The sequence below is a fragment of the Macaca mulatta genome, chromosome 3 (genome assembly GCF_049350105.2).
Source record: "Macaca mulatta isolate MMU2019108-1 chromosome 3, T2T-MMU8v2.0, whole genome shotgun sequence".
In the NCBI taxonomy this organism is placed as follows: domain Eukaryota; kingdom Metazoa; phylum Chordata; class Mammalia; order Primates; family Cercopithecidae; genus Macaca; species Macaca mulatta.
Genome location: NC_133408.1, coordinates 71,010,771 through 71,036,733, shown reverse-complemented (window position 1 = coordinate 71,036,733; position 25,963 = coordinate 71,010,771). Strand labels below are relative to the sequence as shown.

The following is a 25,963-nucleotide window of genomic DNA, read 5'->3' as shown; positions in this document are numbered from 1 at the left end:
CCATTAGCAAAAAGTGCAAGGTAGATTCATCCAAAGACAAGGCCAGGTGCAGTGGCTCATGCCTGTAATCCCAGCACTTTGGGAGGCTGAGGTGGGTGGATCAGCTGAGGTCAGGAGTTTGAGATCAGCCTGGCCAACATTAAATCCCATCTCTACTAAAAATACAACAATTATCTGGGTGCGGTGGTGGGCACCTACAATCTCAGCTGCTCAGGAGGCTAAGGCAGGAGAATCGCTTGAACCTGGGAGGCGGAGGTTGCAGTGAGCCAAGATCTCACTATTGCACTCCAGCCTGGGTGACAGGAGTGAGACTCTGTCTCAAAACAAACGAACAAACAAACAAACAAACAAACATAAAACAAAAAAAACCACAAGGCAACAGTGGTTAACATTCTATAATGCCAGATCTAATCTTAGCTGAGAGGGACTTTACTGAGAGGAGCCTCTAACCCCCTAAATCTTAGGAAAGACTCTAACCTTTAGAAGTTGTGCCTCAAACACAAGTTTTGTCAAGTGTTCTTGCCTTTTATTAAAAGGGACTTTTTATCTTATCTGTTTTAGGAGAAACTCTAACTCCACCCAATCTCATTCTTTACCCGGGTACGCCACCACTTACAAAGTTAGCCAATTAGTGATTCTGTCTGTTTCCTTTGGGTTGGGGGTTTCCTTAGTATCATCGCTTTCTGATTCACTGAAAAGAAGCTTCCAGAAATTGTCCCAATCCAGAACCGAAGAGTGGGTTCTTGGATCTCATACAAGAAATAATTTAGAGCCGGGGTGGTGGCTTCTGCCTGTAACTCCAGCAATTTGGGAGGCAGAGGCAGGAGAATCACTTGAGGTCAGGAGTTCGAGACCAGTCTGGCCAACATGGTGAAACCCCATCTTTACTAAAAATACAAAAATTAGCCGGGCATAGTGGTGCGTGCCTGTAATCCCAGCTAATCCAGAGGTTGAGGCAGGAGAATCTCTTGAACCCAGGAGGCAGAGGTTACAGTGAGCCAAGAGGGCGCCACCACACTGCAGCCTGGGTGACAGAGTGGGACTCTGTCTAAAAGAAAAAAAAAAAAAAGAAAAGAAAGAATTTTGGGTAAGTCTGCAGTGCAAAGCAAAAACAAATTTATTAGGAAAGTAAAGGAATAAAAGAATAGCTACTCCGTAGGCAAAGCAGCAGTGTGGGCCGCTCAACTAAAGATACTTACAATTATTTCTTGATTATTTGCTAACCAAGGGGTGGATTATTAATGAGTTTTACGAGAAAGGGGTGGGCAATTCCCAAAATTGAGTGTTTCTCTTCTTTTTAGACCACGTAAGGTAACTTTCTGATGTTGCCATGGCATTCGTTAACTGTCTTGGCGCTGATGGGAATATCTTTCACATGCTTATACATTATAATTAGCGTGTAACGATCTGTGAGGACAATCAGAGGTCACTTTCATTCCCATCTTGGTTTTGGTGGATTTTTATGGCTTCTTTACTGCCAACTGCTTTATCAGCAAGGTCTTTGTGAACTGCCTCTTGTGCCAATCTGCTATTTACCCTGTGACTTAGAATGCCTGACCTCATGGAATAGGAGTCCCGTAGGTCTCAGCCCCATTTTACCCAGCACCTGTTCCAGATGCAGTTGCTCTGGTTCAAATGCCTCTGACATGGCCACAGAGTGCTGGAATGTGGCTGGTCTGAACTGCAATGTGCTGGAAAGGTAAAATACAAGGGTATATTCAAAGATTTAGCTTCAAAAATGTATATGTTTTATTAACCATTATATATTAATCACATAGTAAAATAATAATATTTTGGATATATTGGACTGATTAAATTGTTACAATCAATTCTACCTGTTATTCCACCTGTTTCTTTTTTATTTTGAGACAGAGTCGCTCTGTCGCCAGACTGGAGTGCTGTGGTGCGATCTCAGCTCCCTGCATTCTCTGCCTCCCAGGATCAAACAATTCTCCTGTCTCAGCCTCCCTAGTAGCTGGGATTGCAAGTGCCTGTCACCACGTCCAGCTAATTTTTCTATTTTTGGTAGAGCTGGGGTTTTGCCATGTCAGCCAGGCTGGTCTCGAACCCCTGACCTCAGGTCTTTCACCACCTGGGCCTCTCAAGGCACTGAGATTACAGGTGTGAGCCACTGGGCCCGGCCCCACCTTTTTCTTTTTACTTTTTAACATTTGGCTACTAGAAAATTCAAAATTTACATGTAGCTCATATTTTACTGCAGAGGATTGCCTCCTTTGTGAAATCTCAGGCTGCCTGCATGTATTAGTTCATTTTCACACTGCTGTAAACAAATACCTCACACTGCGTAATTTTTTTTAAGTGGTTTAATTGAATCATAGTCCTTCATGACTGAAAAATCCTCAGGAAAATTACAGTCATGACCATGACAGAAGGTGAAGGGAAAGCAAGGCACATCTCACATGGTGGAAAGCGAGAGAGAACCGGGAAGCGGGGGAGGAGGGACATGCCACATTTTTAAACCATCAGGTATCTTGAGAGCTCCCTTACTATCACAAGAACAGCATGAGGATAATCCACCCCAGTGATCCAAGCACCTCCTACCCGGTCCCTGCCCTGACAGGTGGGAATTAAAATTTTTTTTCTTTGAGATGGAGTCTTGCTCTGTCGCCCAGGCTGGAGTGCAATGATACCATCTCAGCTCACTGCAACCTCCACCTCCTGGGTTCAAGCGATTCTCCTGCCACAGGCTACCGAGTAGCTGGGACTACAGGCGCTCGCCGCCACTCCTGGCTAATTTTTGTATTTTTAGTAGAGACAGGGTTTCACCATATTGGCTAGGCCCGTCTGGAACTCCGGAACTCGTGATCCGCCCGCCTCGGCCTCCGGAAGTGCTGGGATTACAGGCGTGAGCCACCTCGCACAGACAGGAATTACAATTTGAAATTAGATTTCGGTGGAGCCACAGAGTCAAACTATATCACTGCAAAGGATCCGCAGCAAGGAAGGTCATAAAATCCGAAATTTTAAAATAATTGTCATTATATTATTTCAATATATGAATAACTATATTATATATCATTTATAAATGCATATGACGTTACACACAAGGTTAAATGCAAATATCCTCTGGTGTTGGCCTGGCTCAGATCAGGGGAGAAGCCCTGCCAGTAAAGAGTGCAGCTTAGGCTGTTATTTTTGCTTCATTCAGCCCAGTGTCTGATCAAATATTACGCCACTCAGGGCGTGACGGGTGGGGTCTGAAACCTTATCCAATCACGGACCTTATATTAGAAACTGTACAATCAGGCATGCAGCTGGAGAGAACAGGACACCTCCCTAATTTTACCGGTCCTTTTGTGTTTCTCTGTATCCAGAGCTCCAGTTCTCTTCTCTGCTCTGCGTCCTCGCTCCTAGAGGTCAAGCCTCTGTGGCCTTGTGTCCTGCAGGCATCCGCAGATTTATGGCTAAAAGACCTGGACCCCCTGGAAGCCGAGAAATGGTGAGTGGTGGGTCTGTCATCGTGAGAGAGGAGTGGGGCCTGGTTGGAACCGGCTGAAAGTGGCTGTAGCGGGACCCAAACTTCCTCGCAGTCAGCTCCAGAGTCTGAGGACCCAAATCTTCCTTGGCCCAGTTCGGCTGTTAGTCTCCTCAAACCGTAAGATGCTGCCTGGGCCAGCGGCTGGGACCCTGGGAGTTCTGTCTTTCTCCTCTGCAGTGGCTTTGCGCTGGGCTGGAGTCCTCTCTGGGCAGCTCTGCATTCCCAGCGCCTCATCTCACCCAGATTGTACAGGGATGGGAAAGTCATCAGGGGAGAATCCAGACTCAGGGTGCAGGATTCATAATTGGTAAGAGCTGTAGTCCCTGGGGTCCCTAGTTCCTCATTTTTCCTTTTAGAAGTGTATGGGAGTCACTGTAAAAACATTAGAGAATTTAATCAAAGTGTGATTCAAGAATCATAGAGCGGGCTGGGCGCGGTGACTCACACCTGTAATCCCAGTACTTTGGGAGGTCGAGGCGGGCAGATCACGAGGTCAGGAGTTCGAGACCAGCCTGACCAACATGGCGAAACCACATCTCTACTAAAAATACAAAAATTAGCTGTGTGTGGTGGCACGCGCCTGTAGTCCCAGCTACTTGGTAGTCTGAGACAGGAGAATCGCTTAAACCTGGGAGGCAGAGGTTGCAGTGAGGCGAGATGACCTCACTGCACTCCAGCCTGCACATCACAGCAAGACTCCATCTCAAAAAAAAAAAAAAAAAAAAAAAAAAAAAAAAAAAGAGAATCAGAGAGTGCCCAGCTATGGCTTCTGGGTTGTGATCCATGGGAGAGACTTGAAGAAAAGTCTGTTATAAGTTGCATGATGAAGCAAACCAAATTCAATAATTGGTTTGGTACAGTTATTTAGTTTTTTTATCTGTAAGATCCAGGTGAAAATTTATTGGTTATGTCATCAGAGATTCATTGGCAGATTGTGGTTACCTAGGCCCGACTATTTTCTTCAAGATAGTAATTTCCAATAAATGCTTTTTTTTTTGTTTGCTTTGGAGGGGGAGTCTCGCTCAGTCCTCCAGGCTGGAGTGCAGTGGTTCAATCTCACCTCTTTACAACCTCTGCCTCCCGGGTTCAAATGATTGTCCTGCCTCAGCCTCCTGAGTAGCTGGAATTACAGATGTGGGCCACCAGGCCCAACTAATTTTTGTATTTTTAGTAGAGACAGGATTTCACAATGTTGTCCAGGTTGGTCTCGAACTTTTGGCCTCAGATGATCTGCGATCTGCCTGCCTCAGCCTCCCAACGGGCTTGACTTACAGGTGTGAGTCACTGCGCCTAATCGAATTTTTTTTCTTTTACCTTTTATTTTAGGTTCAGGAGTATATGTGCAAGTTTGTTATATAGGTAAAATCATATCGTGAAGTTTTTGTGTACAGATTATATTATCACTCAGGTACTAAGCATAGTACTGAACAGATTTGTTTTCTGATTTTCTTCATCCTCCGACCCTCCACCCTGAACTGAGCTTCAGTGTCTGTTGTTCTCTTATTTGTGTCCACATGTTCTCATTATTTTGCTCCCACTTACAAGTGAAAACATAAAGTTTTTGATTTTCTGCTCCTGCACTAGTTTTCTAAAAATAAGTCTCCAGCTCCATTGACGTTGCTGCAAAGGACATGATGCTGTTCTTTGTTATAGCTGCATCATATTTCATGGTGTTTACATACCACATTTTCTTTATCCAGTCTACCATTGAAGACATACAGGTTTATTTCTGGTTTTTGCTATCGTGAATTGTTCTGTAATAAACATACGCATGCATGTGTCTTCATGGTAGAATAACTTACATTTATTGGGTATATTCCCAGTTGTGGGACTGGGAATGGTAATTCTGTTTTCAGGTTTTTGAAAAAATGCCAAACTGTTTTTCTCAATGCTTAAATACATTTATACTCTCACAAGCAGCGTATAAGCATTCCATTTCTCCACAACCTCCCAAGCATCTGTTTGAGTTTTTTTTGTTTTGTTTTTATTTGAATTATTTGTTTTTTCTTCATTAGTCTAGTGTTTTATCTATCTTATTGTTTTTACACAGAATCAACTTCTGGTTTCATTGACCTTTTTTGAGGTGGAGTTTTGCTCTTTCACCCAGGCTGGAGTGTATGGCATGATCTCAGCTCACTGTAACCTCCACCTTCCATTTTCAAGCGATTCTCCTGGAATTACAGACATATGCCACCACGCCCAGCTAATTTTTGTATTTTTAGTAGAGACGGGGTTTCACCATGTTGGCCAGGCTGATCTCAAACTCCTGACCTCTTGATTTGCCCGCCTTGGCCTCTGAAAGAGCTGGAATTCCAGGAGTGAGCCGCAGCGCACAGCACGTTGAACTTTTTATAGTTATTTAGTTCTCAACCTTCTTCATTTCAGTTTTGATTTTGGTTATGTCTTGACTTTTGCGATCCTTGAAGTTGGTTTGCTCTTTTGAAATTCTTTCAGTTGTAACATTAGATTTTTAAATGGAGATCTTTCTAACTTTTTGTTGTGGATGTTTAGTGATACACATTTTGTTCTTAACACTGCCTTAGCTGTAACCCTGAGATTCTGGTATGTTGTATTTAATCTCTAATTAGTTTCAAAAATTTTATTTCAGCCTTAATTTCATTATTTACAAAATATCCATTTGGAAGCTGATTATTCAATTTTTATGTAATTGTATCATTCCATATGCTTTTTGTATTGAATTATTAATCTATGTATTTTCTTTTTAAAATTAATGATAGAGAAACATAAGAAGAAATAAAACTGCTGTGCTCTTAATCTAAATGCTGAAAATTATTCAACACTTAGTACCAGCTCCTGGGGTAGTATGAAAATTAAATGACAAAATGTATTATTCCCAGTACAGTGTTCTGTGACATGCTCCTGAGCACATAGTACCTGCTTAATAAACATTTTATTAGTACATGTGTACATGTTTCCCAGGTGCAGACTTACTCAGACATTGCTGCCTTCTGTTTTCTCTGTAAACTTAAAAAACCCAACAAAAAATGTAGTATTTCAGGGTGGAGATTGGTTGTCTTTATTTGTACCAGAAGTATTTGTATTGTGACAAATGTGGCGGGTGTAAGGGACTCTTTGCTGTGCCTGCTTTCTCTCACTAATGCTAATAATGTGTCTGGGAAAGCACAATCAGCATTTACAGGGGACTTGTTGAAAAAGCCCATTCCTGGACCCTTTTGGATCCTGCAGAATCACTTTGCATAAAGCAGGGCCGAGATTATCAAGTAACTTATACACTTGAGGGGTTCAAGATACATTCAGGAGAGTTTAGTTCAAACTTCGCATCTAAGGAAGGCTGCACTGCCTGCCCTGTTTCCGTTTGGTAGGAAGAGGTCAGTGCAGTTCATGCTCCCATTACTGTAAAGAAGATTGCTGGTGTCTGATAGAGGAGGGCAGGGAAAAAGAAACTCATATTTTAATAGTTATGGAGAAGCTCATTGTTTTCCCATTGCTCTTAAATCTTTTCAGTTATAAACAAGAAAAATGGGTGAATGTTTTCTTCAAGTCTCGGTCTTTCTGTCCATGGGTGTGTGTGGTGGTAGCAGGTAAATAGATTGTGCTTTAAAGGCATAGTCTCAAGATGCAGTTTTGATATGTCCAGAGCATCTTATCTGAAAATACATTTCAGAGAAAGAGGAGGAAAAGAAAACAATCACTTTTTTTCTCAGGTGAGCGTGTCTCAGATAAAGAGCGGTGTCCCCTCTGCCTTTTGGAATGCCATCTGTTCGGAACTTGCAGATTTTTACTTCTCTGCTTGTGCTGATGATCCCTAATGAGTTTGTTTCAACTAATTTTTGTGATTTGTATGATAGTCAAGGGCTTCTGAAAAAAAATATTTTTTTCTATATTCCTTAGCGTTCTATACATTCTCTTCATCTTGGGTTCTTGTATGCCATGCAGAATTCTCACTACAAATTTATGACCTGCAATATTTAAAATGTTCCCATTGTAGCTGTTGAACATGAGAAGGTGTGGATACTCAAGATTTCTACTGGGAAACACAGTTGTCTTCGGATATTAGTGAAAAGTGAAACATGTCATGTTGAGGTTTCATCTGTGTGCTCTATTAATTCCATGCAGAACAGGATTTAGAACATGTTCATTTAAACAGAATGGCATTTGTTACCCAGAAAGTTCTGAAAAAACTATTAGGAGATTCTTGCTCTCTAGGGTGCTAAACAAAGACTACTTAAAATTACTATTAAAAATTACACGACAGGGAAGTTTTCTGCACCTTCAACTTTGCATAAAACTGATGTTTCTTTATAATTAAATTTAGGCCAGGCATGGTGGCTCAGGCTTGTAATCTCAGCACTTTGGGAGGCCGAGGCAGGCAGATCACATGAGGTCAGGAGTTCGAGGCCAGCCTGGCCTACCTGATGAAACCCTGTCTCCTCTAAAAAAATACAACAATTAGCCAAGCATGGTGCCATGTGCCTATAATCCCAGCTACTCAGGAGGTTGAGGCAGGAGGATTGCTTGAACTCAGGAGGTAAATGTTGCAGTGACCTGAGATTGCATCACTGCACTCTAGGCTGGGTGACAGAGCAAGACTCTATCTCAGAAAAAAAAAAAAATATATATATATATATACTTATATATTTAAATACATATATATTTAAATTTAGTTACAATTTACTTTTCTGAGAGGTGAGAAATACCACAGCAGTAATGTTGTGTCCTGTGTGCATCAGCACATAGTAAAAATGTGTCCTAATAAAGTTGATAACAATTTTATTCACTTGGTTCAAGAGCTCTATGACTTTTTATTCCACTGTTGAGTTAATTATTACTCTCTTAATTATTAAGTACACTTAGGAAATTTACTGGCTGAAGTGCATAAACCATCACATTTAATCTGGAAGCTGTCCTTTCTTTTTAGATGACTTTTGCATATATTTGTCTTTTTAAAATGAAGGCTCTTATCTTTATTTACAGGTAAGAGAAACTGGGGAAAACCCAGACTCTGCCTCTTAGAAACATTGGTGAATTTGCTAAAAATTCAGAAATTCAGACTTTATCCCAAACCTCCTGAAATAAAATCTCACAAAATATTTAGTTTATTGCACATATTAAGACTTAAGAGGTACCTTCCAACTCATAATGACTGTTTTATCTGAGAAATATGCACAACTTATTCTGTATGATGTAAATATAGCACTCAAAAAATAGACATGTCCGGCTGGGCGAGGTGGCTCACACCTGCCATCCCAGCACTTTGGGAGGCCGAGGTGAGTGGATCACGTGAGGTCAGGAGTTCAAGACTTGCCTGGCCAACATGGAGAAACCCTGTCTCTACTAAATATACAAAAATTAGCCAGGCATGATGGCCTGTGCCTGTACTCCCAGCTACTCAGGAGACTGAGGCAGGAGAATCTATTGAACCCAAGAGGCAGAGGTTGCACTGAGCCAAGATCATGCCACTGCACTCCCACCTGGGCAACAGAGTGAGACTCGGTCAAAAAAAGAGGAAGACAAGAAAAAAGAAGGACATGTCCATGTTGATGCCCTTAATTTTATAATTACAGAAAAGTATCAAAGCTACTATGGTATTGTGGATCTTATGCTCTCCTCTCTTCTCAGAGTTAGAGCATACTTCCATGTTAAAAATTCTCTTATTGAACAATTTTAGTCACTCTTATAAGTGAGAACCACTTCTTTTTACTCTCTTTTTTAACTTGAGTCAAATAAAAATCTCTGCTTACGGCCATATGGTAAGTGTGTGTTCATGAGTGTTTTTTTTTGTTTTTGTTTTTGTTTTTGTTTTTTCAGGGACTGTTGACATACAGAGATATAGCTATAGAATTCTCTCTGGTGGAATGGCAATGCCTGGATCATGCTCAGCGGAATTTATATAGAGATGTGATGTTAGAGAACTACAGAAACCTGGTCTCCCTGGGTGAGGATAACTTCGATACACAATTCCTAATATATTGCCTTTCTCTCTTTTCTAAGATGATTTTGGTAATTTCTGCTTTGCATGAATGAATTTTAGCTCTCCGATTTTAAGAAAATCTTGGGGATTCATTGGTGTCGAACAAATTCTTCAAGATGTTTTATCTTGACCTGAACTTTTCCCTTTCCTGAGCTTATGTATCTTTTGCTCTAGGTTAGTGGCAATTCCAAAAACGTCATGACGTAAAATAGCGCTGCCCACGCCTTAGAATTCAGTTGCCACCAACATTTTTTGATTCAGTAGTACTGAGTAGTGAAATTAAGGACTTACAAATTTAAAATATTTTCTAAATGTTTAGAAAGTTCTGTTATGAGCCAATATTAATTTTCTAGAATTTTCTATTATATCCTCTTTACTGAGCATAATACTAGTTTGGTAATTAAAGAATTCAGCAAGATTTATATGACCAGGCTCACACCTGTAATCCCAGCACTTTGGGAGGCCAAGGCAGGCAGATCACGAGGTCAGGAGTTCGAGACCAGGCTGGAACTGGAGACCAGTTCGAGACCATACTGGAACTCCAATATGGTGAAACTCTGTCTCTACTAAAAATACAAAAATTAGCTGGACATGGTGATGCGTGCCTGTAGTCCCAGCTACTCAGGAGGCTGAGGGAGAAGAATTGTTTGCACCTGGGAAGTGGAGGTTGCAGTGAGCTGAGATCGTGCCACTGCATGCCAACCTGAGTGACAGAGTGAGACTCCATTTCAAAAAATAAATAAATAAATAAGATTTATGTTACTTTTTTTTCCTTAATAAAACAGGTATTACTGTCCCTAAGCTAGACTTGATCACCTGTCTGGAGCAAAATAAAGAGCCCCAGAATATGAAGAGAAGTGAGATGGTAGCCAAACACCCAGGTAGGTGAGAGCAAATGAAGAAGATGACACGGATGAGCTGTCCACAAGTCAAGGAGGTAGCCAGTCTTTAAAATGTGATCTGCAGAGCTGTGCTTTGATGGAAAGAGTTTCTGAGAATCTCCTGTCTTTTTTCTTTTTTTTTTTTGCTCACATTGGGACACCTTCTGCCCCATACTGTTAAATTCTCTACGGATTCTACTTTCACTTCAATAATCTTTCTTCAAGTTCACAGTGTGAGCCAAAGTTTTCTTTATGGCTTATCAGGGACTGCACAAACTGACTACTTTGCCATTGCTTTTGGGGACACACTAATATCTGCATATTTTTGAGAAACTCTATGTTAAACCATTAAAAAAAATTTTTTTGCATCATGTCTAAAATGCATGAGAATAGTAATTTCTGTTTCATTGGTGGTTGTCCATTTTTCTGTACATGCCATTCTGTTTTTATTACTATAGCCTTGAAATATACTTTAAAATTTTTTACAAATTTTTTATTTTTTAATTTTTATATATTTATTTATTTATTTAGAGGGTGGGTTATGATACTTGCTGTAGGGCGATATGCAAGCAGAGTACCTCATGTCTTCATTTTACTGTGTTGCATATTTTAGATATAGATTCATAAATGATATTGCTGTATTATATAATAATTTCATTTTTAATTATTTGAAGAACATTCGTGATATTTTTTATGATGGCTGCATCTTTTTTCTCATCAACAACTTACATAGGTTTCAATTTCTTTACATCATCAACATGGTGTTTTTAAAAAAATTATAGTGGCCATCCTAATTGATGTAAGGTAATTTTGTTTTGTATTGTGGTTTTATTTTGCATTTTTCTATAAATTATTAGTTTTGTGCAACCTTTCAAATACTTCTTCCCATTTGTATATCTTTTTATTAAAATTTAGCTTAATCATTTGTCCATTTCTTTTCTTTTCTTTTTTTTTTTTTTTTTTTTTTTGAGACAGAGTTTTGCTCTTGTTGCCTAAGCTGGAGTGCAATGGGGTGATTTTGGCTCACAGCAACCTCTGCCTCCCAGATTCAAATGATTCTCCTGCCTCAGTCTCCTGAGCAGCTGAGATCAGGGATATGCCACCATGCCCAGCTAATTTTGTATTTTTAGTAGAGGTGGGTTTCGCCGTGTTGGTCAGACTGGTCTAGAATTACTGACCTCAGGTGATCTGCCCACCTCAGCCTCCCAAAGTTCTGGGATTACATGAGTGAGCCACCGTACCCGGTTCATTTGTGCATTTCTAAATCAGGTGATTCAATTATTGTTGTCTACTTCTAGGAGTTGTTTATGTATTTTCAATATTAAGCCTTATCACATGTGATTTTCAAATATTGTCATCTATTTCTTGGATGACACTGTCACTCTATTAAATGTTTTATTTGATCGCAGAAATTTTGAAGTTTAGCCCAGTTAAATTTTTCTGTTCTTCTCTTTGTTGCTCAGGCATTTGATGGCGTATCTAAGAAAATGGTGCCAAGACCAATGTCATGTCTTTCCACTATATTTTTTTCTAAGAGTTTCATTAGTTTTTTTTTAGTCTAAGTATTTTGTTTAAAATACTTTTTGTATATGGTGCAATTGAAGCATCCAACTTCATTTTTTCAATGTAGATATCTGGAACATCACACACCAGGGCCTATTGTGGGGAGGGGGAAGGGAGGAGGGATAGCATTTGGAGATATACCTAATGTAAATGAGGAGTTAATGGGTGCAGCACACCAACATGGCACATGTATACATATGTAACAAACCTGCACGTTGTGGACATGTACCCTAGAACTTAAGTATAGTAATAAAAAAAAAAGAAAGAAAGTGAGGTCTTAATGTTTATAATTTTATGTTGTTATTTTATTTCTTGCTACATTTTTATCAATATTTGCTTTATGTATTTTGAGGCCCTGATGTTATAGATGCATATACATATAGATAGACATAATAGTTATAGATTCCTAGTAAATGGATTTAGGTAATATCAGACTTTGTCTCATGCTAGTAATGGACTAATTTTCTTTTGTGTGTCCATAAAGAGTTTTTCTTTGTGCTACATTGGAGATTTTATAAAACCTCTTAATGTTACAATAGTATATTTTAAACTGGTAAAAAAAAGACTTCAGTTGCATAGAAAAATATGTCCTCATTATATCTACCCTATACTTCTTATTGATGTTGATAATTATGTCTTTTTTATGTTTTATGATTATTTTTATGCTTACATCTTTCAAATTTTAAAGAATAACTAAAAATGTTTTCTGTACCATCACTATAATACCACAGAAGTTTATTTTTTGTGTATGCATATGTTTTTCAGAAAGTTATGTATTTTCATATTTTTTGTTCCCATTATATTATTTTAAGTGGAAAGACCTCTTTTCAGCATTTTATTTAGGGCACATGCAGTGCTTATATGCTTTTCCGGCATTTGTTTATTCTGGAAGATCTTTATTTTTTATTTATTTTGTAGTATATTTTTGCTGGTTATATTTTCACCATGAAGATTTTTTTCAGCACTTTGACCATTTTACACAGTTCTTTTCTAACCGGCAAGGTTTCTGTTGACAAATTCACTGGTTGTCTTGGAGAACTAGGCTTATAAATAATACCTCACTTTTATCTTGCAGCTCCCAAGATTATCTTCTGGTTTGTGACTTTTGAACTTTGCTTAAATATGTGTTATGGATCTTTTTGTGTATATCCTACTTTGTTTGTTTAACTTCTTCATTTTTTACATTACTTTTTTCTTACTTTTAAATTATTTCATTTTCTTTTCTACCTCCACAAATGTTTATTTTTATTATTCCAGGCCTTTTGTTGACATTCTCATTTATCTAATATCTGGTTTTCCATTTTTTCTCATTGAGCAAAATGTGGATTTTCTTAAATTTTAAAAATTAAAATATACATCTTTATTTTTATAGTTGCTGTTTGAAAATTTTGATTTTTTTATTGGACCATGTTGCCCAAATATTTTGTATACATTGTAATCTTTGGTTGAGATTTAGACATTAACATAAAACTACATTTCACAGTCTTTATAATGCAGCTCTTTCTTGGCATAGCCTGAAGCCAATTGTCTTGAGTAGAGATTCTGGGAGTCTCCCAAACATGTTCTCAGGATGTTGTCTTGTCTGCAATTTTGTATTTATTTTTCAGTTAAAAGACTTCTTCATATTTCTCCTTACTGGTCAGTAACTACTTTCTACACCTATTTTCTGTCCATGGTAGCGCAGTCTTTCTGCTGTTGTAACACTTTTGATCTCAGAAGACTTAAAGCTGTCATTAAAGGCACGATGTTCTTCTATCAGGGATGAGGAAGGGCTGTGTTGGGTAAATGTAGCTGACTTTTCTTTTCACTCTATATGGTTCTTGACATTGTGCTCACATGGTGCACACACTTACTTTATTTATAAATTTCCAACAAAGGTATTTTGATCACTATGATTTTGTTACATTTATATGTCTATGAAGTAATTATGACCTGTGGTATTTTGATATACTCTTTTGCTAATGTACCTTGAATACTTTTATATATTTGATTTGTGCAGTGTATTTATCTGAGTCTAGTAAGTGAAGTAACTTGTGATTTTTATGTTTTTCAGTTGTGTGTTCTCATTTCAACCAAGACCTTCAGCCTGAGCAGGGCATAAAAGATTCACTCCAGAAAGTAGTATCAAGAACATATGGAAAATGTGGACATGAGAATTTACAATTAAAAAAATGTTGTCAAAAAGGGGATGAGTGTGAGGTGCACAAAGGAGGTTATAATGAAGTTAACCAACATTTGTCAAATACCCAAAGCAAAATATTTCAGACTCATAAATGTGTCAAAGTCTTGGATAAATTTTCAAATTCCAATAGACTTAATACAAGATATACTAGAAAGAAATATTTGAAATGTGAAAAATATGGCAAATCATTTTGCATGCTCTCACACCTAAATCAACATCAGATAATTCATACTATGGAGAAGTCCCACAAATGTGAAGAATGTGACAAATCCTTTAACCACTCCTCAAACCGTACTACACATAAAAGAATTCATACTGGAGAGAAACCCTACAGATGTGAGGAATGTGGCAAGGTCTTTAGCTGGTCCTCAAACCTTACTAGACATAAGAGAATTCACACCGGAGAGAAACCCTACACATGTGAAGAATGTGGCCAAGCCTTTAGGCGCTCCTCAACACTTACTAACCACAAGAGAATTCATACTGGAGAGAGACCCTACACATGTGAAGAATGTGGCAAAGCCTTTAGTGTATCCGCAGCCCTCACTTACCACAAAAGAGTTCATACTGGAGAGAAACCCTACACATGTGAAGAATGTGGCAAAGCCTTTAACTGCTCTTCGACCCTTAAGACACATAAGATAATTCATACTGGAGAGAAACCCTACACATGTGAAGAATGTGGCAAAGCCTTTAGCTGCTCCTCAACCATTAAGGCACATAAGAGAATTCATACTGGAGAGAAACCATACAAATGTGAAGAATGTGACAAAGCTTTTAAGTGGCATTCAAGTCTTGCTAAACATAAGATAATTCATACTGGAGAGAAACTCTACAAATGTGAATAATATGGCAAAGTCCATCCCTCAGGCCTTATAATACATAAAATAATTTATACTAAAAAAAAAACACTACAAGTGTAGGGAATGTGGCCAAGCCTTTATCTAGGTCCAAACCTTAATTGTACATAAGGGAATTCAAATTGTGAAAAATCGTATAAATGTATAAAAATGTAACAAAGCCTTTAACCAACTTTCAAACCATAATGAATCTAAGATAATTTATTTAAAAACAGATGGAGTCTCACTCTGTCACCCAGGCTGGAGTGCAGTGGCATGATCTCAGTTCACTGCAACCTCCACCTCCTGGGTCCAAGTGATTCTTCTGCCTCAGCCTGCCAAGTAGCAGCGACTACAGGCACTTGCCACTATGCCTGGCTAATTTCTGTATTTTTAGTAGAGATAGGGTTTCACCATGTTGGCCAGGCTGGTCTTGAACTCCTGACCTCGCGTGATCCACTCACCTTGGCATCCCAAAGTGCTGGGGTTATAGCCGGGGATCACCACACCTGGCCTGCCAGTGGTTTAAACTGCAAATAAGTTGAAGAATTTTGTTTTCATAAATCAAATTTGTATTCTTTTTTACCCTATTTAGATTTTTTTTTAAAATGTGTGGGTAGATAGTATGCATACACATGCTGAGACCAGTTCAGTTGGGGAGACCCTAACCCAGTGGTACTAGAGGAATTAAAGACACAAACACAGAAATATAGGGGTGTGAAGTGGGAAATCACAGATCTTACAGCCTTCAGAGCTGAGAGCCTCGCATATTTATTAACAGCAAGCCAGTCATTAGCATTGTTTCTATAGATATTAAATTAACTAAAAGTATCCCTTATGGGAAATGAAGGGATCAGCCAAATTAAAGGAATAGGTTGGGCTAGTTAACTGCAGCAGGAGCATGTCCTTAAGGCACAGATTGCTCATGCTACTGTTTGTGGCTTAAGAATGTCTTTAAGCTGTTTTCCGCTCTGGGTGGGCCAGGTGTTCTTTGCCTTCATTCTGGTAAACCCACAACCTTCCAGCATGGGCTTTATGGCCATCATGAACATGTCACAGTGCTGCAGATATTTGATGGCCAGTTTTGGGGCCAGTTTATGGCCAGATTTTATGGGGCTTGTTTCCAACATACACAGTTACAGCATATGTGAGACATTTTAATGCAGGCATACACTATTTAATAATCACAACAGAGTAAATGAGGTATTCCTCACCTCAAGCATGTATTTATTGAACAATCCCATTATACAGTTTTAGTTATTTCAATATGTGCAATTGAATTATTATTAACCACAGGGTCATTTTATGATCATAAAAATTACATAAGTATAATTAATATCAATACATTTCTGAGTCTTTATTAAATTTTTTAAAAACTTGTTTTATATGCATTTTTGTACATGTGGCCTCTCTGCTAACAAACAAAAACAGACTTTTAGTTTTTATTTACATAGAGTTACACATACAAATATATTTCTCTAAAGATATATCAGCCAGGCACAGTGGCTTATGCTGTAATCTCAGCACTTTGGGAGGCTGAGTGGGGCAGATAATTTGAGGTCAGGAGTTCAAGACCAGCCTGGTCAAAATGGTGAAACTGCATCTTTACTAAAAATACAAAATATTAGCTGGGTGTGCTGGTGTGTGCCTGTATTTCCAGCTACTAGGGAGGCTGAGGCAGGAGAATCACTTGATCCTGGGAGGCAGAGGTTGCAGTGAGCTGAGATGCCACCACTGCACTACAGCCTGGATGACAGAGCAGGACACTGTTTAAAAAAAATATATATATATATACCTTATGTGTAAGAAAGTTATGTAGCAAGTGAGTGAGTTTGTGTGTGAGTTTGTATGCATTTTCAGAACAGAAGAACAATATTGAAACAGAAAAGATTATTTTAATAAGGTGGATAATTAACGACAAACCTGGAAACCTCAGAGATCCTCAAAAAAATAAATCTATATTTTGTGCCTGGTATTGAATTCATTACTGTAAAATCATATCCCACCCAAATCTTATCTCAAATTGTAATCCCCACGTGTCAAGGGAGGGACTTGGTGGGAGGTGATTGGAACATGGGGGTAATTTTCCCCCATGCTGTTCTCATGATTGTGAGTTCTCAAAAGATCTAATGGTTTTATAAGTGGTTTTGTTTTCTGCTCTCTCTCTCTCCTGCTGCCTAGTGAAGAAGGTATTTGCTTCTCCTTTACCTTCCACCGTAATTGCAGGTTTCCTGAGACCTCCCAGCCATGCAGAACCGTGAGTAAATTAAATGTCCTTTCTGTATAAATTACCCATTCTCAGATATTATCTTTATAGTGATGTGAAAACAGACTAATACAGAAAATTAATACTGGGAGTTTGGGGCACGGCTATAAAGATAATTGAAAATGTGGAAGTGACTTTGGAAATGGGTAATAGGCAGAGGTTGAAACAGTTTAGAGAGCTCAGAAAAAGATAGAAAAATGTGGGAAAGTTTGGAACTTCCTAGAGACTTGTTGAATGCTTTTGACCAAAATTTTAATAGTGATATAGATGATAATGTCCAGGCTGAGGTCATCTCAGATGGAGATGAGAAACTTATGTTTAAAGTGGAAGCAGAACATAAAAGTTTGGAAAGTTTGCAGCCTGATCATGAGGTGGAATATAAAACCCCATTTTTTGGAAAGAAATTCAAGCCACTGCAGAAATTTGCAAAAGTAAAGAAAAGCCAAATGTTGACAGCCAAGACAGTGGGGAAAATGTCTTCAGGTCATGTCAAAGATCTGAGGCAGGTCCTTCTATCACAGGCCAGGAGCCCTAGGAGGAAACAATGGTTTCATGGTCAAGGCCCAGGGCCCCATTACTCTATGAAACCTTGGGACTTGGTGCCCTGCATCCCAGCCCCTCCAGATCCAGCTGTGGCTAAAAGGGGCCAACGTACAGCTTGGGTTATTTCTTCAGAAAGTGCAATCCTCAAGCCTTGGTGGCTTCCATGTGGTGTTGGGCATGCGAGTGCACATAAGACAAGAGTTGAGCTCTAGGAACCTTTGCCTAGATTTCAGAAGATGGATAAAAATACCTGGATGTTCAGGCAGAAGTCTTCTACAGGGGCAGAGCCCTCATGGAGAACCTGTAATAGGGCAATGCAGAAGGGAAATGTGGGGTTGGAGCCCTCATGCAGAGTCCCCACTGAAGTTGCCTACTAGAGTTGTGAGAAGTCTACTATACTGTAGACCCCAGAATGACAGATCCCCCATGAGCTTGCACTGTGCACCTGGAAAAGCCACAGGCACTCAATTCCAGTCCATGAAGGAGCTGCCCAAAGCCATGAGGGTCCACCCTTTGCATCAGCATGGCCCACATGTGAGACATGGAGTCAAATGAGAACATCTCAGAGCTTTAAGACTTAATAACTGCCCCGTTGGAATTCAAACTTGCATGGGGCCTGTAGCTCTTTGGTTTTGGCCATTTTCTCCCATTTGAAATGGCAGAATTTATCTAATGCCTGTAACCCCATTGTATCTGGGACGTTTCTAACTTGCTTTTGATTTACAGGCTCATAGGTACTTGCCTTGCCTTAGATGAGACTTTGGAGTTAGACTTTTGGGTTAATGCTTATTAAGTTAAGACTTTGGGGGATTCTTGGGAAAGCATGTTTGGTAAAAAGGGCATGAAATTTGGAAGGGGCCATGGGTGGAATGATACTCATGGTGTTCTCATGATAATGAATGAGTTCTCATGAGATCGGATGGTTTTTTAAGTGGTCATTATTCCTGCTCTTCTTCACTTAGTGAAAAAGATACCTGCTTCTCCTTCACCTTCTGCCATTATTGTAAGGTTCCCAGCCATGCTGAACTGTGAGTCAAATTAACCTCTTTTCTTTAAAATTTACCTAGTCTTGGGTGTGTCCTTATAGCAGTGTGAGAATGGACTAACAGACACAGTTACTTAATAACAAAGGTATCATTATTATCTTTAATTTACAAAGAAAGAAATCTATTCAGGTGGGTAGGCAAAATTCTCAGGTGACCCTCAGGTTCCCACTTCAGTGCACACCTGCTGTGTATCCTTTTCTCTTTAGTGTGACAAAATGTGTGACTGCTTTGGGACATTATTCATGTAATTATGTTACTAATGTATTGGCTTCCTGTTTATCATAACAGAGATTATCTTGATTAGACTAAACTTAATCAGAGGTGTTTTTAACAGAAAGAGCACATCGTGGAAAAACACCCCTGCTTCCCTGAAATTAATCAAACTTCTTGGTAAGCGATGCTGTAAGCTGTTTATCGTGGTCACATGGCAAGGTATATATTTGTATATTGTCTCCATTTCTGCCTTCAACATGTTGCTTTCAGTAGAGAGAATAGGAGGATCACATGGCAGAGGAAAAAGAAGGGATCTCATTAATGCAAGAAATAATCACCCCTCATCTGGGACAGCTTAAGAAAAACAGAGACCAGAACATGACCACATCAATGGGAAACAAAGGCAACTTGGTTGAAAGGGTTCACTGGCATTATGAAGCAATGTCTACACAGCCGAAGTAAATGATCAGCCTCTGGGATACCAATAGTTTACCAACACGGCTGAATTCATTCTCATTCTGATTAAGTTAGCATTCTGCACCATTCTGGTAACTCGGTTTTACATAATTCATGACAAAAATACCATCAGGGTGTGGTGGCTCACGCCTGTTATCCCAGCACTTTGGGAGGCGAGGCGGGTGGATCACCTGAAATTGTGAGTTTGAGACCAGACATACCAACATGGAAAAACCCCATCTCTACTAAAAATACAAAATTAACAGGGCATAGTGGTGCATGCCTATAATTCCAGCTAGTCAAGAGGCTGAGGCAGGAGAATCGCTGGGAGAACCCGGGAGGCAGAGGTTGTGATGAGCTGAGATCGTGCCATTGCACTCCATCTTGGGCAACGAGAGTGAAGCTCCATCTCCCTCCCACCAAAAAAAAAAGGAAAAGAAAAATACCATGTAGACCAGTGAGTACTATCCTAGAATTGAACTTATCATGAAAAAGCATAGCCAATTCTTTAATTTCAACATTGGAAAATGTTGAAAAAATAATGAATTCATTAATAATAATCTGACTTTCTAATTTTAGAGTATTCTACCATTCTGTAATACAATATTGACCTTTGATCACCTTAACATGAATATTTCTTGAATACGTATATTTTTATGTAGTTTCTCTTTTAGATTAAGACACTTAGAGCAAACAATTAGAGAAAACATTTGAAATAAAATAAAAGTCATCAGATCCACTTCTTTAAATGGCTTGGCATAATTGGCTCTTTGAAAGACGCAAAGACAAGATTTTGGCTTAGCCCAATTATTAAGTCCTTGACCTTTTGAAATCTAATATCCTGGCTAAAAAATTAGGAGGGAATATTTTTTAGGTGGCTGCCTAGAGTGTCCAAGGCAATATGAGAAGAATTTTAAAAATTAAGCAAGAAAATGCATACTACATACACCCATTACTCTTCTCTGCTTTGCTTTAACATTGAAAGATTGGAAATTGCAAATCTAGTCCCTCAATTTAGGGAAAATTAACAAAAGATTCATGCTTCAGCTGTGCAAGTTATTGTATGAAACTTATAGGTAACAGATGACTTTATCTGCAAAAAACAAAATAGTATGACTAGATTCAGTAACTATCTAGCCATGCGAATGATAGATCAATTAGGTTAAGATCCTAACAGGTGCATGTAGAAAGCATTTATGTGCAATCTCTCTATTGTCTTTGTCCAGGTATGAGAGTTATTACCTTACCTGTGTTTTGGGACCAGGTATATGTCCCGTTTGAAATCTGGGCAATATTATGACCCTCCCCCAAACACCTTTTTCTGTCTCCTTACAGAGATACCAATTTTTCCTGAATGACTCAGGGTGAATACTGGGAACTGAGAATGCTCAGTGTTCAGAGTTGATTACCCAGAACAGAGTTAACACATCTCTTCGATATTATGAAGACATTTTATGAATCTTACTCTGCCTCAGAAAGGCATTTTTTTTTTTCTTGAGATGGAGTTTCCCTCTTGTTGCCCAGGCTGGAGTGCAATGGCACTATCTTGGCTCTACTCAACTCTGCCTCCTGGGTTCAAGCCAGTCTCCTGCCTCAGCCTCCCCAGTAGTATATGAAAGAGATCTGTTTCATATAATGTAAATATACTTAAAAGTACTAAACATAGAGCTTAAGTATATAACTTTAAAATGTTTAAGATGGTAATTATATGTTTTTAATCACAAATATTTACATCTTTCAAAAAATAGTTACATTTATAAAAAATTACTTCAAATAACAATTGTTTTTCTCACACAATAACATATATTCACACAATAAATAGATGGTAATTTTAGACTGTCTTTCTGACTACTCATCCAGACAATAAAACACTGACAACCACCCGAGAAAAGAAATAAACAAGATAATTAATAAACAAAATGGGACAATATTTACACAGGCAAATATCACATAAGTAACTTTTATAGGCAATAGAAATGTCTGACTTGTGGAGCTGGGCACGGTGGCTCACACCTGGAATCCCAGCACGTTGGGAGGTCGAGGAGGGCAGATCACGAGGTCAGGCATTCGAGACCAACCTGGCCAGCATGATGAAACCCCGTCTTTACTAAAAATACAAAAAATTAGTCGGGCGTGGTGGTGCGCGCCTGTAGTCCCAGCTACTCAGGAGGCTGAGGCAGAATCTTGAACCGGGGAGGCAGAGTTTGCAGTGAGCCTGGCACCTGCCACTACACTCCAGCCTGGGCGACAGAGTGAGACTCCATCTCAAAAAAAAGAAAAAAGAAATATCTAACTTATACTTGTTTTTAAAAATTTTCCCCAAGTGAAACCCAGTGATTTATATTTGAGTTAAACACCACATTTTTTTTTTTAGATGGAAGTTCACTCTTGTTGCCCAGGCTGGAGAGCAATGGCATGATCTTGGCTCACTGCAACTTCCGCCTCCCAGGTTCAAATGATTCTCCTGCCTCAGTCTTCCAAGTAGCTGGGATTACAGTCTTGTGCCACCGTGCCTGGCTAATTTCGTATTTTTAGTAAAGACGGGGTTTCTCCATGTTGGTCAGGCTGGTCTCGAACTCCTGACCTCAGGTGATCCACCTGCCTCGGCCTCCCAAAGTGCTGGAGTTACAGGTGTGAGCCACCTCGCCCGGCCCTCTTAAACACCACATTTTTATAAATAATTCAGAGTGAAAAATTACCATCCAAATCATAAATGTAAGGTTAAAAACAAAATACAATTAAATAATCAAAAGGAACCTATATGAAAAAACCATGAAGTAAAATGGAGTTAAAAACAAAAATAAAACATGTTGAAATACTGAATATTAGCATAGATGTATCAGAATATAATTTTTTAAATAACTACAGTTTTCAAATGTGACTATGAACTTATGAAAATCTGGCATTTTAAATTATTGGCATGCAATGTATAGCAGTAAAATTTCACAAAAAATATATTCGAAGAATTAGTAAAAGTCTAATGAAAATAGAACCTTTTTTTTTTTTTGAGACAGAGTTTTGCTCTGTTGCCCAAGCTGAAGGGCAGTGGCATTATCTCGGCTCACTGCAATTTCTGCCTCCCGGGTTTAAGCGATTCTCCTGCCTCAGCCTCCCAAGTAGCTGGGACTACAGGCGCATGCCACCCTGGGACTACAGGTGCATGCCACCATGCCCAGCTAATTTTTGTATTTTTAGTAGAGACGGGGTTTCGCCATGTTGGCCAGGATGGTTTCGATCTCATGACCTCGTGATCCGCCTGCCTCAGCCTCCCAAAGTGCTGGAATTACAGGCGTGAGCCACCAGCTCATGTGAGCCACCATGCCCAGTTGAAAATGGAACCTTTTAATTAATAAGTATTTAAAAGATACTAGGTAAAGTTATTTCTGTTATTAATATATTCTTGCTATTACACAAATTATAAGATCTATAATATAGCCATATGAACACAAGAAAATAATATGGCAAAGCAAAAACAGTATTTTTTATAATACTGTGAGATTAATTATATATAAAATAAATATTGGAATTAAATTGTATCATTATTTAGGTATAGGTGGAGAAAAATGAGTAAAATACTAATGATGCCTGTAATGGTGGTGCATGAATTACTTTTAACTCAGGGATAAAAGATACGAGGCAAAAGTATTAAAAATACAGATAGCTTAAACAATTTATTATGAAATGCACAATATAAAAAATGTAGTGTAATAAAAATCATGTATTGAAGAGAGTAACATTGTTGAGTCTTTCTATACATCAAAGTTGAATTGTTATTATCATAAGCTAGACTCTCCTGAATGGGCCCGGCTTTCAAGAAGATTTTCACCCATCGCTGGGCCAGTCATATAGGTGATGTGTCTCTCCTCTGTTGCCTGGACCCTGCCCAAGTAAGAATTGTGTTGTATCACTTACCCAGCACCCAGCTGATATGACTCCCATGTCTGGTTCCTGCCCACAGGTGAAATTGTGACATATACATGGTCACAGCTCAAAGGTGAGATGATGACTCTCATACTTAGATCCAGCTAAGAGAACAGATTTTGACTCTGATATCTAGACTTGGGACAGCAGTCCTGGGTCTCCTACTTAAATGAAGGACATAGTGTATTACGATACTGAGGCATATTGTATGAAGCCCGCATGTGATACAGTGCCATAACAGGACCCAGAACAAAGGTGAGATTGTGACTGTCATGCACATCCAGCTGATAGAATTGTCACCCTCACACATAGACAGTGCTCACTGGTGAGGTCCTAAATCTCACATGCAAACTCAATCCAGACTTGGAATTGTGACTGTCATATGTAGATGCAGCTACAGGTGAGATAGTGACTGATTTTTTTTTTTTTTGAAATGGAGTCTCACTCTGTCCTCCAGGCTGGAGTGCAGTGGCCGGATCTCAGCTCACTGCAAGCTCCGCCTCCTGGGTTTACGCCATTCTCCTGCCTCAGCCTCCCGAGTAGCTGGGACTACAAGCGCCTGCCACCTCGCCCGGCTAGTTTTTTGTATTTTTTAGTAGAGACGGGGTTTCACCGTGTTAGCCAGGATGGTCTCGATCTCCTGACCTCGTGATCCGCCCGTCTCGGCCTCCCAAAGTGCTGGGATTACAGGCTTGAGCCACTGTGCCCAGCCTGATAGTGACTGATTTTTGAACCCAGCTCACAGGAATAGCAATGGAACTCATACCTGGACCCAGTCAATAGCAGAAATTCACAATCCGGGACATTTTCCAGCTAAAGGTATAGAGTCAACACCTCTTGTGGGTTGAGTTCAACTATGCAAGTCAATCACAACAGTGGACTAAATCAATGCATGAGAGCCCAAATCTCACCAACAGACAGTGTTTTGATAGGGGAAGCACATCCCCCAGGTGTTCTGAATCCTGGACTTGGTGTTATCATCTCATCTGTTGATTGGATTGATGTATAAGATTCACAGTTCCAACTCCATTGGCTCTTGGTGTGTGATTCAGAACCTCAACAGTGGGTTCTGTTAATATGGAAGGGTGATAATCCTTACTTTTGTCTGAGTTTGCATACAACAGCCACAATTTTCCCTGTGTGCTGGGCTCTGTTATGGCACTCTTTACAGCACTTGAGGGCTTCATACAATGTGCATGGAAATCATAGTTCTCTGTGACTATAGTGCAATTTGAAGACCCAGGACCTTAGTTTTTGCCTTAAGACTAACTACAAGAGTCAATATATCTCCAGATGAGTCATCAGTCCACTTGTAAGCTGTGCCCATGTGTGTTTCCCAATTCCAACTGTGGAGAGAGACCAGGCACAAGGGTTGCATCACCTGGGTGCTGGCCAGAGATATGTCACAATTGCCACTTTGGGCAGGGTCAAAATCTCCTGAGTGCAGAGACAATTCAGGAGGGTCACATCACCTATGTGCTCGGCCAGCAATATGTCACAATGCCCTCTGTGGGCAAGGCCAAGCAGGACAGTTACATTACCTAGAAGCTGGAGCCAGTGCTATGTCACAATGCCTCTTGGGGGCAGGGATCAGGCAGGAAAGAAGAGTCACATCACTTAGCTGATGGGTCTAGAGATATTTCACAATGTTCACAATGCCTTCTGTAATAAGAACCCAGGAAAAATAGTTGTATCATTTGGGTTGGAGTCACTTCACTTTGATGATTGGCCCAAAGATATATTGCAATTTCTCCTGAGAACAGGGCTCATGCAGAAGAGGAACACCTGGATGCTTGGCCCAGTGGCACTACCATCCCTTATGTAGAAAGGGCAGAGGTAGCAAAAGAAAGTCACATTACCTAGCTGTATATCACAATCATTTGGTTAGCAGAGCACAGGCAATAGAGGAGAGTCATATTCCAAACTGGTGAGCTCAGTGACATGTCAAAATCCTTAATGGAGGCAGAACATAAGTAAGAAAGTAGAGCCACATCATATAGGTGATGGGCCCAGAGACATGTCACTATGTCCCCTGTGGGCAGAGCCCAGGTTGGAGAGTGACATTCACCTAGGGGCCTGGTTCAGGTATATTTCAGAATCTGAACTCCCAATTGTTGGCTAGGCTTCCACAGAACAGAAAAATCAATCAGCTGCTGGGTAAAAGTATATGTTACACCTGCAGGAAGGTCTGTGAATAAGATTCATAATCCCACACATTTCAGGGTTCAGCTGTAAGAGTCAACACCTTCTGTGAGTTGTGTCCAAGTATGAGAGACTGAATCTCAATCATGGACAAAATCCACGAAGGAGAGCCTCCGCTCCACCTGTGAACAGCGTCTCAGTAGGGCAGCCACATGCTCACAGTTGTACTGAATCTTGGTTTGAGAGTCACTCTCCTAACTGTGGACCAGATCCACATAGAAGAGTCACAATGTCATCTTTCAACTTCCTTCAGATGTAAAATTCAGAACCGTATTAGTGAGCTGTGGTTATGTGAGAGGATGACAATCCTTATTGTTGGCTGGGTGTACATAGCAGGGTAACAATCTCACCTGTGCGCTAGGCCCTGTTATTACACTCTTTGTACCACAGAGAGTTCCA

The 25,963-nt window shown here is 39.6% G+C and overlaps 1 protein-coding gene across 2 annotated transcripts; it reads left to right on the top strand.

Moving 5' to 3' along the window:
- Window positions 1-3,421: 3,421 nt before the first annotated feature.
- On the top strand, window positions 3,422-14,926 carry LOC711606 (zinc finger protein 722). 2 transcript variants are annotated; one of them, XM_077997879.1, is made up of 5 exons: window positions 3,422-3,460; window positions 9,290-9,416; window positions 10,238-10,333; window positions 13,950-14,714; window positions 14,799-14,926. In XM_077997879.1, exons 1-5 carry the CDS (start codon window positions 3,422-3,424, stop codon window positions 14,924-14,926), a joined length of 1,155 nt encoding a protein of 384 aa, XP_077854005.1. The 2 variants fall into 2 exon arrangements, with proteins under 2 accessions (XP_077854005.1, XP_001100432.3); XM_001100432.5 differs by having other exon boundaries at window positions 13,950-14,926.
- The last annotated feature ends 11,037 nt before the right edge of the window (window positions 14,927-25,963 follow it).

What these genes read in the sequence shown, in the direction of transcription:
- LOC711606 (XM_001100432.5), top strand. Translation starts at nt 3,422, where the DNA reads ATGGCTAAAAGACCTGGACCCCCTGGAAGCCGAGAAATG. An exon ending in CCCCTGGAAGCCGAGAAATG is followed by an intron (nt 3,461 to 9,289) that starts GTGAGTGGTGGG and finishes TTGTTTTTTCAG; the next exon opens with GGACTGTTGACATACAGAGA. An exon ending in GATGGTAGCCAAACACCCAG is followed by an intron (nt 10,334 to 13,949) that starts GTAGGTGAGAGC and finishes TATGTTTTTCAG; the next exon opens with TTGTGTGTTCTCATTTCAAC.